The sequence below is a fragment of the Phoenix dactylifera genome, chromosome 11 (assembly GCF_009389715.1).
Source record: "Phoenix dactylifera cultivar Barhee BC4 chromosome 11, palm_55x_up_171113_PBpolish2nd_filt_p, whole genome shotgun sequence".
Lineage (NCBI taxonomy): Eukaryota > Viridiplantae > Streptophyta > Magnoliopsida > Arecales > Arecaceae > Phoenix > Phoenix dactylifera.
The window spans coordinates 3,361,068-3,376,298 of NC_052402.1; the positions used below are offsets into that span (position 1 = coordinate 3,361,068).

A 15,231-nucleotide genomic window follows, 5' to 3' on the forward strand; every position below is an offset into this window, starting at 1 on the left:
TGATTGGCTATTTGATAGGTTTCTTGTAAAGACAATGATTAGTTATTTATAATTGTATTAGATTCCAGGTATATATGTTGTATTTTAATATTCATAGGATTATGTTTTGGAAAGTTAATCCACGAGTCTATGGGAGTAGGAGGTCTTTTTCTTTTATGTTTTGTACTGCTAAAGCTACAAAATCTTTATTCGCTTAGACAAGGGATGCCCTCTGTTGTGTTTTAGGCTCCATGTAATACAATAAAAATCAAGAAGCTTGTCTCCATTTTCTTTCATGGTGTGACTTCATGGTATGGTGGTGTAAATACTAGAACCCTAAGGCCTTCATTTCTGTTTTAGCATCATTTTCCTTTGAGGTTAATCTAACCTGAACATGTTGGTCCAGGTTATTAAGGGGGACCATGTTGCTGCTGGTCTTTGCTGTATTCAATTATTTATGAACTCTTCTTCCCAAGAAGAAGCAATCAAACATTTGGAGCATGCCAAGGTACGATTTTGTTGCTCTGGAAGGTTAAGTTACTAAACTATTTTTTTTGTGCAGTTAATGAGTTTATTTACTGCTTAAGCTTTGCAAATATGAAACTATCCATTATTGTTGATTTTGGATTGGTAGTTCAGTCTATTTTCTCGTTTTTGTTTTACCTTGATTTGCATCTGGCAATAGCTTTGAAAAATAAACTTCTATCATTTATTTTTACCTCGGTCGTAGAATGGCTTATTTCATAAATGATGCCTTATACACTTCTTATGACCTATGTTTTGTTCAAGATTTTAAAAACTGCCGAAATGGGACAGTGCGAGTGGTACCATATGTGTTTTAGTACTGGATAATCTTGGACCATGTGTTGCCCGATACCATACCGTTCCAGCAAAAAACCAGTACGAAGTATGGTACCAATGTTTGAAAGCTTGGTTTTGCTCATTTGAATTTTATAGTACGTTGAGCCATTTATGAGGTAACAACTAAGGCAAATAAAGGAAAACTGGTTTTTTTATATTTTATCTTGCAATGACAACACATTTAAAATTTTACTATTAATAAAGTTGAGATGTGTGGGCCACATCATATTAGAATCCACTCCATTGAAAAATTACACCTTGTCATTTATTTTTTTAAAAAAAAATTAGAGTTACAATTTTTTTTTTTTTGATTGGCTTAACTTTGTTTGCGATTTCGCATGACCTTTTGGTGGCACTATTGCATGCTGATATCTTACTAATGTATGCAGAATCATTTTGAAGAAGGATTATCAGCACGGCACAGGGCAGGTGAGGCTCCTAAACTTGTGTCCAAGACTGTTCGTGGAAAGAGTGCCTCCGAAAAACTTACTGCTGAGGGGCTTGTAAAGTTCTCAGCACGGGTAGCCATTCAGGTGAGTATGTCGACCTCTTTTAAAAAGAATTAGTCTAATGATTAGCAACAATGATTTTTTCCATCCGTTTGGCTATACCATCATGGTAGGTAGGCAACTATAAATTTTCTATTTATGTTTCATGCATAAGAAAATTAGGAATTCTACTGCAATAAATATGTGATTTATTAGATAAGGTCATGAATATGATGATTATTTGACCATTTTTCCCCCTTAGTCTTTTGGTAATATTGCATGCAGGCATTATCACTGTTAGTTGATTGTTTATTTTTTATTATGATTTTCTTAATCTTGGCTAAGATTAATTCCATGATGTTATAAATATTAGTAGGTCTATTTTGTTTAAACACCATCATCCATGCTTGCACTTAAACTTTTGAATATTTGTCCATAAAAAGTTTATGTTTGCAAAGACAATTTACAGCACAAAACCTTACATAACTTGTTGGCTTATTAGTTTTTGAAAAATATAATTTATGTATGAAAGGGTGGTGATTTAAACTTGTAAGTGTAGAATCTAAAGTCACTTATTTTTATGATAACATTAAAATTCTGAAAGCAGCACAACTTTTTCTTAAGGAACAGATGAGAAATCCTCACAATCTGGTTGAGAGGCTAGTCTGGATCCATCACTCAGTGTTCTTCCATATAAACAAAGTACAGTTAAAAATGAAGATATCCTAGCAACTGAATTGTGTGTCAAGATAAATGGCATGATTACATTTCTGCCTGTAAATTTTGTTCTTAAATTACTGACTTTGTTGTGCATATTGTTGGTATTTTATCCTTATAGATCCCTACAGTCCTAGATAATTCTAAATTTCCTTAGTCTTATTTGCTGCTTTGGGCCAACACCTACTTCTTACACTAATGCATGCTATGTAGGTGGAAGTAGTGAAATCCCTCAATGATGCAGAAGGACCTCAGTGGAAGCATTCCCTATTTGGAAATCCAAGTGACCCTGAAACTTTCAGGTTTGTGAGCCTCAATTTAAACACCTCTCTGTTATTTGTCAGTAAGTAGGAAGAACTGTCAAACTCATACTTTTGGTAATTTATATAACTAGAATTATCCTTCTCTTAAAATAATAAGTTTAATAAAATTCTAATATGATATGACTATGTTCCATCTATAATGACCCTTTCTTTTCTTTCTTTTTCTGTGCTACTCTTTATTGTACTGATTGACATCTGTGTTTTTGATGGAAGTCGTGTTAGATTCTCAGGCCACATACGGCTGAAAACTTATGTTGGCTTCTAATACCTGTGGATTCACATGTAAGCTATTAATATATCGACCAGTTATGACTTCTATGCTTCTTGTTCTGTTAACTAAGAAAGTGTCTAAGCAGATATGGTGAATTCCACTTTTGATGTTTTGTCTTTAACACTAAGCCACAAGCTTCATCTATATCGGATTGCTTTATGGATCAGATGTGGCAGAGAAAGTTTGTGAACAATTTATGAACAACTCTTAACCTGATGTCAACCCATTGTAAACAAGTGCTGAAGCCATGACCAGGGCAATTTTGGAGGACAAAGGAGGCAGCCATGAAACATGGGAGACCAGATAGAGGATACAAACACCTATGATATTGATATGTTTGCGTGTATGCAATCACAAAAAGTCCTCAAGGATCTTCTAGACTAGCAAAGAATCTAGATAGAGGAAAAAAACAAAGGGTCTGATATAGAAACTGTGTCCATATCTGGGGTGCAACTTATGAGGAAAAGGGCCGGTTCAGTACGGACTCTTGAGCATCATTGCATGATTCAATGCTTAAATAGGATGATCATTATCTATATAATTTTGAGAGTTCTTCTGGTTTGATTTCTGTGGAGTTTTTCTACTGATATTAGTTAGTGGGCATGTCAAAGTAGCTGCCATATGGATTGAGAGACTAAGGTCAGGTCCCTTGATCACATCCCTTTTTTACTGTAATTTCCTTGAACTGCTTTGCAGGAGAAGATGTGTGGTTGCTGAAACTCTTGCTGAAAAGCATTTTGACCTGGCTTTCCATGTGATATATGAGTTTAACCTTCCAGGTACTAATATAATTGTTATCGACTATTATTGTGCTTATATTGGTTTAGATCTTTATTTCCCCTTATCTGGTTGATTAAATAGAATTGTTGGTTTGGATTTCTTTGATTTATTGATTTATCAATCTTTCCCTCGTGTTAGAATTGGCATATATGCTGATTAATTGAATGCACATTGTCTATTTTTCAGCTGTTCATATTTATGCTGCTGTAGCAGCATCCCTGGCAGATAGAAAGAAGGGTGGTCAGTTAACAGAGTTCTTGAAGAATATAAAAGGCACAATAGATGATGATGATTGGGACCAGGTAAAAAATTTCAGTATGCTGATTCTGTGGAAGTGAAAGTTTGTTATTGAGTTATCTGCCGCTCATAATCTAATGACACTGATTACATTAGTTACTTACTATGTTATTTTGAATTTTCAATAGGTGTTAGGTGCTGCCATCAATGTATATGCAAATAAACACAAAGAAAGGCCTGACCGTCTTATTGACATGTTAGTCAGCAGCCACAGGTATGAATTGGTTATGACTTATGCGTGTCTGAAAATAGGATCATGTGTTCATTGTTGTAATCTCAGTCATGTAGTTGCAGCTCTTACTTCTAGGTTAGAAATGTGCACTAATAAGGGATCTGGTATTAGAAGTCAAAATGATTCATATTGTCCCGTAAGGACCTGCAGACATTGCTCACAAAAGCATAGAATTGCATCTTTTTTCTTAGAAGAATGGAAGTGCAATAAGTTAAAAATGGAACAATCTGATGCAATTTTCAATGTAATGGTAGAACATGTGTGAAACATGACAATTGACATAACAAACAAAAGAAGCAGTTTTAAAATTTGAACTCTAAATTTGAGATTCTTGTATATGATTTACTGTCAAATTTATAGAGAGTTTAAGTATATAAAATGATTATAATAAATCAACAAAGATTGATCTGATAACCAATTGTTGTGTTCCTTTATCATTTTAGCTTCTTTGGATATCAAGTCAATTGACATTTGCATATTCAAAAATGTTGTGTTGGTAAGCCTATATCCTAATTATTATATTTCACCTCTGTTGCGTGCCTTTGACTTAAGAGTGGGGTGTCTGTTTTATTATTTATATTATTTCTTAGGTGAACAACCTTCATTCTCGGCAAGCTCCCCATAAATTTTTAAGCTTTTTATAGTCATTGTTAGCTCTTATCTTATTACTTACTCCCATCAGCTGGCTTTATATTTGGCATGACCCACAGGATATCAGATTGACAATCTGTAAATCTTGCTATATGTAGGGGTGTGAAATGAGTGAGATGTTCATGAGCTGCTTGTGTTTGGCTAGAAATTCAGCTTGAAAGGAGCTTGTTCACTTAGAAGACAAGCCAACATGAGCTAAAGATGTGAGCTTGGAATATGTACAAGCTGAACAGGAGCTAGACCCAGCTTGTTTGTGTTCAGCTTGATATAGCTCAAATATATAGAAATAAATTTAAATATATGACAAAAACACATTTTTATATGCATTTTATTTATTTTGACAATTTAGTTTGTGAAAGTGATCTCATTTTCTCAGTGATTAGATCAATGTCCAATGGCTGAGATAAGTAACTTGGTCTAGGTTATCTTAACCATCTTAGGCCTTGAATCTAATTCAAAGGTTGCTATCAAGAGGTGGGAAGAGGGAAAGCATGGTCGGACCTAATCTCTGTCTGTATCCTCTCTCTCTCTCTCTCTCTCTCTCTCTCTCTCTCTCTCTCTCTCTCTCTCTATATATATATATATATATATATATATATATATATATATGCAAGGAGACATAGGATCTCCATCCTGTTGCCAACATCACCAACTTCAGGCCATCGACCTCAGTGCTGGCTAATTTTGCCTTCTGCTCTACCTAGAGCTCCTCACTCCTGTGCACCACCGTGCTTCTTCCATGTTTTGGTTGAGGTGAAGGTGGAACTCAAGCCAGTAAGAATTGTAATGAATCGTATTCTTAGTTACGAGCTGATGCATGGTTTAACAAGTTGAGCTTGAGTAAAATCTCCTCAGCTTGTCTTGAGCTCTTGCTTTTCTAGGGGGATTGAGTCGATCTCGAGTCTATCTAAGGTGGTCGAGCCAAGCTCAAGCTGAAGCTTGCTCATGTTCGGCTTGTTTACACCTGTAGATGTATGTTAGAGACCCCCGCCTGAGTTGTGCTCCATTGTTGAATTTATTGTTTGTTTGCTTTTTTCATTCTTCATCTTCCTCTGTAGCTCATGTAAATCTCAAACTGAAGCATAAGAATCTTTATTGACTATAAAAGCTGTGTTCTTTTATGAATTCATTTATCTCTCAGTTATCCAAGTGGTGACGATCAATTTACAGATGCTTTTTGGCTATTCTAGCAAATTTGCTTCAATCATACAACATTACAGCATGAAGGGTTGCAATATGAAGTTCTTTCTTGTTATTCCAATTAAGTTTTGCTTGTTACTGGTCTTGGCTTCTCCTAGCCACCTAGGTGAATGGCTCAGCTCCCCGCATATCTCGTCAAGTACTTTGAACCCGATTCTGATCTTAACCCTTCGCTCTTCAATCGTTCCAAACCTGAACAAATCAACTAGCCCTCCACCATCATTTTGGATGTTTATGTCAGTCTTTCTTTGTCAATGGTTATTATCTAGGTTTCACTAGAACCATTTTCTAGGGCTCGGCAAGAGCTTCAGTATTTCCATATGAAGTATACTAATACAACATACAAGAAAAACTTTTTTCCCCTTTTAACAAATCAATCTTCCCAAGCTTTCTTTTTTTCTTGGACACCTTGATCCTCTATATACCATGGTATGAGTAGTGTATGTGTATTCAAGATTTTCCCTAGAAAAAACTGAGATATTGGTAATAGAAGCAGGAGTAAACACACAGAAGTCATTCTGGCCTGCACACACCCCCCCCCCCCCCCCCCCCCTCCTCTTTCCCTCTTTTAAAACCCCCAATCACACCCTGCTGTCTCCATTCCCATCTCTCTCTGTCTACCACATATCTACATACATGTACACCTCAGTACTGGATAAGCCAAACATCTTCTAATCAAAACTCACTCTTTCAATCTCCCTTGTAAGTAGAGAACAAAAGTAAAGGCTAGAATTGCAATGCAATTATATGGTTTTCTATAAGTTGCCTCTAAACAACGTTGTTATCTCCTAGCCTACAATTGGACATGCTTGCATGGTAGCATATTCTAAAAGCTTGTTTGACAGTAATAATGTCTTGAAAGCTTCAAGTAAGAAATATTTACCTTGAACATAAAGGTATAGCTTGATGTATGTCTTTACAGTTCTGTCTAGAAACTTTATGGTTGTTTATGATGTCATTTCTATCTTAATAGGAAAGTCTTGGCCTGTGTGGTCTGTGGCCGTCTAAAGAGTGCTTTCCAGATAGCATCCCGAAGTGGAAGTGTGGCTGATGTTCAATATGTGGCCCATCAGGTTGGTGTATCTATGACAATAATTTATGCTATTAAACTTTATATTGTAGTTGTGTTTATTTTTCAAAGCTTTACCTATTATAACTTGAAAAATTGATCTATGACTTTTGTATCTCTGACAATAATTTATGCTATTAACATTCATATTGTAGTCATGTTTATTCTTCAAAGCTTTACCTATTGTAACTTGCAAAATTGATCTATGACTTCATGCTATTATATTGTTCGGCAACTAAGTTGAAAAGCAAAAGTAATAATTCAACAGTGTTTCGGTATCACTTGGAAGCTAGAAATATGCTTGCTTCAAGAAAGGGAAAAACTAAGAGCAAATCAATATTGCTGTTCTATCAGAAAACAAAGAAACAGAACACACTTGATCACCTATATATGTTGACAGAGATATGAGCTCTGCTAATTGCCATATGCCTATACCATCTACAGCCATTTTCATTATAAAACTTATGTAGAGAAGATGATATTTCCTTTATCAAAATAGTTATGGTTTATTTTGGAATTTGCTAAATTCTCAGTTCTTCAAAAATACTAGAAACCGCTAAGCTTCTGTATGTTATGATACACATTACTGCTGTCGGATGAATAATTTGAGCTCTCAATATAAATTGCTTGAGATAGATGAGACTATTTTTCCCTGCGTGACTTCTCATGCTAGATAATGCTAATTAGTCACTCTGTTCATGATGTAGTGTTTCTTAGAAGTGTTCTATAATATGTCATGCTGCATCAGTATTTTGCATGGCGAACACCATGTTCTTGCAGTTTTACAGGATATTACTGCCTCCATTCTCCAAAATATTCTAGTATATCTTTCTTGAAATGATGATCGTGACTGTGAGTAGGTTATGCATCCCTCATACCCACCCTAATTTTTTTCCCTTTCCACTAATCTTACAGGCTTTGCATGCAAATGCACTACCTGTCCTGGACATGTGCAAGCAATGGTTGGCTCAATACATGTAATTTGGTAACTTAATGGTTGGCTCAGTACATATAATTTGGTAACTTTTGTAAAGATGCAAAGGACAGAAAATGAAATGCCGCAGAAAAATTATAAATGTATATATTTGTGTTCGCAATAAAATGGTTCCCTTGTGGTGAAAATATTGGCTTGCTTCTCGGTTCCAGTTTCTCCACATATTTCCCATGTCATGCTGAAGTTCAGTAGCCATCCAAAGCTTGCCACCAAAACTGATTTTCAGGACTCACTAAATGCCACGTCAGCGAGCAGTTATTGGCAACCTTAGCTGATGGAACAAATTACCAGGTTTAGACAACCTATAGCAATGAAACGAGCCCATGTCACAAGGTGATCTTTGCTGGTGGATGACCTGCATGAGGACAGGTTGAGTGCTCGAGAGGAGAGAATTCGGAGCCGGAGATGAAGAACATGGAGGGGACGCTGAAGGCGGCAATGGAGCTGCTTGTCTCGGTGTTCCAGCGGTTCATGTTGCCTCGTCGCAAAGCCCAGGGTTCCGAGGGGGAGGAAAACCTGCACGTGAAAGCTGGATCTCGCGGACATGGGCGACGGGTTTGCTGCAGAAGCTGTCCCTACTTCGCTGAAGAAGATGATAGTCGAGATGGAGGACAGGAGGAGGAAGAGATTTTGGTGCAGAGAGAGGGGGACGAGCTTTGGGGAGCATTCGGATACAATGGATGGCTCCTTCGATGGAGCAGGAGCTGTTCCTTGGGGGAGTATCGAGGACAGTGGGGAAAATTCATCGGAACGGCAGTGGCAGATGGTAAGGAGAGCTATTGGCCCTATCCTAGTCCTCCACTCTTTTTGTTATTGGAATCGAGTTCACGTGATTAGGACATGAGAAATATTAATGAAGGCCTGCTCTAACACGATCCTTGCATTGGTTAAGATAGGGAATGGAAATGTTTCCCGAACCGTGTATTTCAGGTTGACAATAGTGAATGAGGTAACCAAGACAGTTGAAATGCCAATAAATTTTGATTGCTCCTGGTAAATGGACTTGAAGATTTGATGCATCAGAGCATATCCTTCTCTGGAAATAGTCCAAGAACAAGCTGCGAAGCTGACAAAAAAGTTTGTCAATACGAATAGGGACATCCAACAAACCAGAGCAATTTAGCTGGTTAAAATTAATACAGATGTGGGAGCCAGTAGAGGTTAAAGACCATATGGGTAGCAACAAAGGACTAGTCTTGGAACCGTACGAAATCTGCAACCAAATTGGATTCCAAATTTCCCTGACGTGACTTCTTGTTGAACATCTTAGCTCTTCCCTGAAAAGATTGCCCAAGTGAAGCATATAGTACCGGCGCATTGCGCATTAACATGTACCAAATTGGTACGATTAATACTTCAACCAAGCTTGAGATGGACAGTCATCTATATGAATCAAAACTCTGTCCCATTTGATAAACAAGGTGACACAATATAGGAACCAGTTCTTAATTATCAACCATAGACCAGTCTCTCCATGCGTTCCTATCAGTTTTCTCGAGGAAAGATAGGCTTACCTGATTGATTCAAGCATCAGAAAGAACACAGTGAGCAAATGACGATCTCAAGTGAACAACCATGCAGCCTTAAATGTTCACAAACATGTCCTGGAAAATCATCTGTTCTTAGAACTTGGACAGACAATAAAATCATCCTTAAATCTGTTTATTCGGAGCGTGGTGAAAATTACAAAGCCTTGTCAGCCCCAAATACATAGAAACTTAGAAATCCAAATTACATTCGTAATGCTCTGACATACAATAATATTATTTGCAAGCAAACCCTCAGCCTCTTCTGTTCTTGTTGCAACTTTCATACAGAGCATTCAGGTACCTAGTCTATACTCGTGCTGCCAAACAATGAATCTACAAAAGAAAACCAATAGATCAGAAGTTTGAGATTCATACGTTAGCTGTTAGCTGAAGACAGATATCAACGACTGAATGTCAAAAGCTGATAACAAATGCCCCACAAAATCCACATTATTTGTCTGCAGATAAAGCAGTTTAAGGTAGATCTCTACCAGTAAAACAATGGAGCTTGAAATAATGACTTCCTACAGGAATAACAACTGAAATATTTCTGAAAACTGCAGTTCAGTCAACTTCAGAAGATTTATAAAAAAAATTTAAAAAAAAAAGACTGCTAGCAATATGCCACATATGCATGAATGCTATTGGCACTAACTTCAAAGAAAGATATCTATTCATATTAACAAAAACATCAGAGTCACCAAGGAACTTTTGTTTATCCATCTTTGTTACTAATGGCCCAATCAGAACTGCTATGAAAACCAGAAGCAAGTTCTGAAGATGGTAAAGTCAGTAATACAACCATAAAGGTGAGACTATCAGCATAAGCTGAAGTAAACACTGATGCTTGCTAAGCAAATTGTACTAAAATCTGTGGAGAGCAATCTTGGGCATTAATTGCCAGATTAAAAGGACTGCGAATGAACTGAGTGAATCATGAACAGCTTGGGTTTGGCAAGATTATAGGCTTGTCTAATCGGTAAATAAGTGGTGCTCAAATCCGCTTTTAGGCTCCGCTTATAAACAAGTGAATATCAAAAATTAGCCAGGTTGTAGAAATGAATGTAAGCTTAGGCTCAGCTTGAGACTTGGCTTGTTTATGGAACTTAACCAAGAATGAACAGCAATGGCTGAACCCAGCTCTCACTCAAGCTGAGCCTAACCAGTTGCTCATATGACCAAAACAAGCCCAGACAACCCAAAACTCTTATGATGGATTTTCCATTTAATGTCGCAAAGTTATTTCTTTATAGACATTATCACAGGCTAACAGAAGTGTGTATTTTGTATATTCTTGGAAGTTTTGCATATGGCGCATGGGCTACTTCAGAAACCATACTGATTCTTGAATTCTACTTCTTTTGTCTGTCGATTTCTTTTTTCTCTTACATTTCTCATCATTTTTGTCATTTCTCAAAACATTTATACATTCTCCCTGAAAAAACGCCGAACTATGTGATCATTTGTTGCCACAATATTCATAGATTCCAACTTTAACATTCCGTTGGCAACAAATTAGCATGCTACAATTAGACAGACATATCACGTAGCGTTTCAGAAAAGATACTGAGCATATGCAATCTGTTTGGTTGAGAACATTCATACATGTGCAGCAATTCTTAACATCTGATAGAATGAGACCATGGCTTATATGTAAAAGATAATTAAAAAAAAGAAGATATGAAAGCAAAATCGTCAAACTATAACCAGCATTTGCATCAACTGCATCACATCACATTTTTTTATCAATCATCCCATAATGGAAAATATGGGCAATGCATGCTACGAGTAAAGCTTTGCAGGTTCAATGCCAAGAGAACTGCAGAATATAATCAATATTTATTGTCTAACAAGTCTTTGTAGTAGGATAACTTGAAGAATACATGCATTTAATCTTCCTTGACTGCATAAAACATATCTCAAATCTAGAATGAAGACTAGTAGCAACTGTGTAAATGATTTGTCAAACTAAGCATTCCATCTTTAATTTACAGAGAAAAAATTGGGCAACCAAATCAGTCCCGTTCACCCAGCTTGCTAAAAATGCCTTTGATATCAATCTAAAGAAGGCTCAATGCTAAAGTTATCATGTAATTCTTTGGCTAATACAACTCTATCCTGCCAAGTAAATCAATGCATAAAGGCACCTTCGACATCCAAATATTGAAAAAAAAATCTCCTACTAGAATTCTATTCTTGTTTGATAACTACCAACCTCTGCCCCGACCGAAAAAAATAAAGAAAAGAAGAGCAAACAAAAGATCTACACTGATGGAGCCAATTAAGAAGAAGCAATATGACACCAAGGAAAGAAATCACCAACAAGCACAGTAAAGGAAGACGAGAAGGCACTTGAGATTGATTGTAGTTTCAGTCTGAAGAGATGACAATCAATTTTGAGCTTCCCTGAATTTACCCCTCATCAAAAGTAAATTTCCAAATGTCAAAACTAATTCCAATAGATAACTTTATAATATCTATTAATTTTATATTTTCAACTACCTAGGTTGTATTTACACAAGGAGGCATCATTAAAATAGTCAAAAGAGCAATTATTCACTGCAGTAATGCCTGAAATTCTTTTTTCTACTCCAAATTAGGCCTGAACAGACATAAGGAACCATCTATGTAACAAATAATAGAAGGTAATCACCGTAAGTTATAGAACTTAAATCGCTTCAACCCAAATGTATGTTGGAATTGTAGCACTGGGTCAGTTAACGGCTGAAGACGAAGATGAAGAAAAATGCCACTTCATTGAGCTTCATCAGAGTTGTGAATTTTCTAGGAAGAGAAACCAACTCTTTAGAAAAAGGTCCCTTCCCAGTTCCAAGGAGTGGTTAGTTAACTTCGCCTTGAAAGACCCCCTTTAACTTATAAAAATGACCACAATGCAAAATATAAAATTTGAATCAACATGGAACTCCACATAAAAAGGCACATGAACCATTTGCAAGCACCATCCCTATAACTCCAGGACTCCATCAACTCAAACTAAAATGTGACTTTTAGATCAAACTGGAATTCTAAGCCGCTCTTAAGTCTTAATACAATTCCATGGCTAGTCTCAACCTCCCTAATAGAAGTGCAGAGTAGCTCAAACACCTGGCTAAAAAGGGCCCTGCCGAAGAATAAACAATAAGATATACCAGGACTGTAATCAGCAGAACATGGAGCCAGTCTGAGAACTTGGAAATAGTTTAAGGACTCAAACTCCCTAGACAAGGAGTCCTTGACAGATCTATATCTCAGAATTTGCCCTTAAACTTCTGACCCCTTGGGGGCCAACTGACATAAAGAATTTCTGTACTGGCAAGAACATGGAGAAGAGTCTATTTAAATATAGAAGAGTGCGGATCCAAAAATCATATCCACCTTCTACTCTGCTTCATTTGTTTTACCGTTATGCATTCCAAATATCTCTCCCAAACATATCGTTTATACCAGCAAACAAACAGAAACTGAAGGGAAAAAAGTCCATACCTAGTAAATGAAGAGCCTGATAATGGACGTATTAACTATGAATTTAGATCATAAAAGTGAAGAATGGCTAGGGGAAGCAACCATCCGGAGTTTCATTAAGTCAATTAAGACATCTTCAATTTTCAAAAACTGGCTTACTTTACTCAGATTAACAATATAAGGTACACCAAAATTAGAGAATTGAAAAATTTTGAAAAAGAATTGGAACTAATAATTGACGCCAGAGCAAGCTAAGCTGAAGCATTCTTACCTCACCCGCTCAAGTTCTCGGCAGAAACATCGATCTCATCATCCCCGTCTTCATCATCTTCACTCCTCTCGTCTTCCTCCTCCTCCCCCTCTTCCTCCCTTATTTTTGCAATCTCTGCCTGTGCCCTCTCCAAAATCTGCCTCTTATGCACCTCCAAATCCCTCTGGAATTCCTTCCTCATCCTCTCCAGCTCCGCCATCTGCTGCCGCTTGCTGTTCTCCATCTTCTCATATATCTCCCCAAACTTGTGAATGGAATCAGCCAGCATTCTGAACGAAGAATCCGAGCTCCTCATTGAAACCTTCTCCCTCGTCGGCGGAAGCCCATCAGATTCATCATCATTTTCCTCGTCCACAGCATCCTCCGATCCCGTATCCCCTGGGCTGTCCCTCATCTCATCATTGCCGTTCGAGCGGTTCAGGTACACACTGGAGCTCGCAAAGACGTACTCCCCCGCATCAACCCCGCACGGCAGTTTCGGAGGTTGCTGCTGCCGAGTCCCCGCCGCCGGCGGTGACGGCGATGACATCAATTCATCCATTTTCTTGAAATAAACCCACTTGCTGCTGGCACTCGCGTGCTCCGACAGCCTCACCTTCTCTTTCTTGTACTTCTTCTTAAGGGTATCGAGCCGGTTCCGGCACTGGGCGTCGGATCGGCTGGTCCTAGAGGACTGCGAGACCTTCTTGGCGACCTCGATCCACTCATCGGACCGGAGGCTCTTCCGGCCGTTCTGGACGTAGCGATCGCCCCAGGCGTCGAGGAGCACCAAGGTCGACTCCTCCGACCAATCGGCGGGGGAGCTTTTCGCGGGAATCTTGCCCGCCGGCGGCGCAGCAGCCGGCCGGGGCACGCGGGGGGCGAATTCGAACCCTAGGGCGAACCTGTCCAGCCTCCTCCGCTTCCCGCGGCTCTCCGACGAATCCTCATCGTCGTCGTCGTCGTCGTCGTCCCGGATCTGGCGATATCTTCCGCCGTCGTCTTCCTCCTCCTCATCGTCATCGTCTTCGTCCACGGCTTCATCTATCTCATCGTGCTCGTCTTCGTCGTCCTCGTCCGCATAGCGACGGCCGATCGGCCGGGGGAAGGAGGGGTTCTGGGCAGCGGAGATCTTGGATTGATGGGAGGAGGAGGAGGAGGAGAACGGGCGGCGGCGAATCGAAGGGTAGGGATGATTGGGGGGATACCTCGCGTCGTCCTGGGTGTCGTCCATCTCTTTCTCTCTCTGGCGAGCAAGGAGGAAAGGGGAGGGAACTTTAGTTAACCCTAGCGTTCGATGGGAGATGCCCTAGTTAAAGGTTGCATTTTGTGGCGGTCGGCGGTCCGGTGAGCGGGTGGGTGTGGGGGTTCGGGAAAGATGAGTTGACGATTGACGACGAGTGGCGAGGAAGGGGGACTGACTCGTCCCCGTGACTCGGTCTGGGGACCGTGCGCCGGCACATCGGTTAGGTTGCACCCGCACCCGGGTTACTAAACCCCCGAAAGAACGTGCAGCCCAGATTGGTGGTGGCTAGATGCATTTAGCGGCTTCGGGGGATAAGATTTTCAGGGTGTGCTTTTGGGTTAAAAGATCGATTTTCAGGTTTCGGGTGACGGACCGCGCAAATATGTGATTTGTGGATAGAAATTTTTTTATTTCTTATCGCGTGAACTTGCTTGTGCCAAAGAAAGAGATGTTATAACCAAGTCATGCGCACTATATAGCTGTGCGCTACGCTGATCATAACTCTCTGCTTCTATAATAATGTACAGAGGTGATCGCTTGATGAATAAGATCAAGCGGCTAAATAAGCAGCTGTAATTAATAATGGTGCACGTAATGTAAAATATAGTTTTTCTCAGTCCGGTTGTGGTGCCATCCACTAGGTTCCAGTAATGGCCCCATCAGACGACTGTTGCTCCAAATATGAATAAGACAGTTGCTTAATTTGGAGTAGTCTTTTTTTTTTTCCCCTTGCTTTCTGCAATGCGGAAATCATGAAATGCTGACTTCAGAGACGATAATAAAAAATAATTTTTAATAAATATTCTTCTAAAAATTTAAATTTACATTAATATTTTTAAAAAATTTATAAATATCCTTATAAAATACTATTTTTGCAAAAAA

General features: G+C 38.8%; 2 protein-coding genes across 4 annotated transcripts in view; one reads left to right on the plus strand and one right to left on the minus strand.

The window, feature by feature from the left end:
- Positions 1–7,990, plus strand: part of LOC103720737 — a 38,042-nt gene extending 30,052 nt beyond the window's left edge. For all 3 annotated transcript variants that reach the window (XM_039131280.1, XM_008810606.3, XM_008810615.3), the window contains exons 29-36: positions 386–487; positions 1,230–1,373; positions 2,259–2,347; positions 3,336–3,418; positions 3,606–3,721; positions 3,845–3,930; positions 6,773–6,872; positions 7,784–7,990. In XM_039131280.1, coding sequence (XP_038987208.1) covers positions 386–487; positions 1,230–1,373; positions 2,259–2,347; positions 3,336–3,418; positions 3,606–3,721; positions 3,845–3,930; positions 6,773–6,872; positions 7,784–7,849 — 786 coding nt within the window. In that variant the 3' untranslated portion in view covers positions 7,850–7,990. The remainder of the gene's footprint in view (positions 1–385; positions 488–1,229; positions 1,374–2,258; positions 2,348–3,335; positions 3,419–3,605; positions 3,722–3,844; positions 3,931–6,772; positions 6,873–7,783) is intronic.
- Positions 7,991–9,428: 1,438 nt separating this feature from the next.
- Positions 9,429–14,672, minus strand: LOC103720761 (trihelix transcription factor ASIL2). Its single transcript, XM_008810634.4, has 2 exons — positions 13,125–14,672; positions 9,429–9,724 (listed from the first exon to the last, which is right to left on the minus strand). Exon 1 carries the CDS (start codon positions 14,335–14,337, stop codon positions 13,126–13,128), a length of 1,212 nt encoding a protein of 403 aa, XP_008808856.1. The 5' UTR covers positions 14,338–14,672; the 3' UTR covers positions 9,429–9,724; position 13,125.
- Between the last annotated feature and the right edge of the window lie 559 nt (positions 14,673–15,231).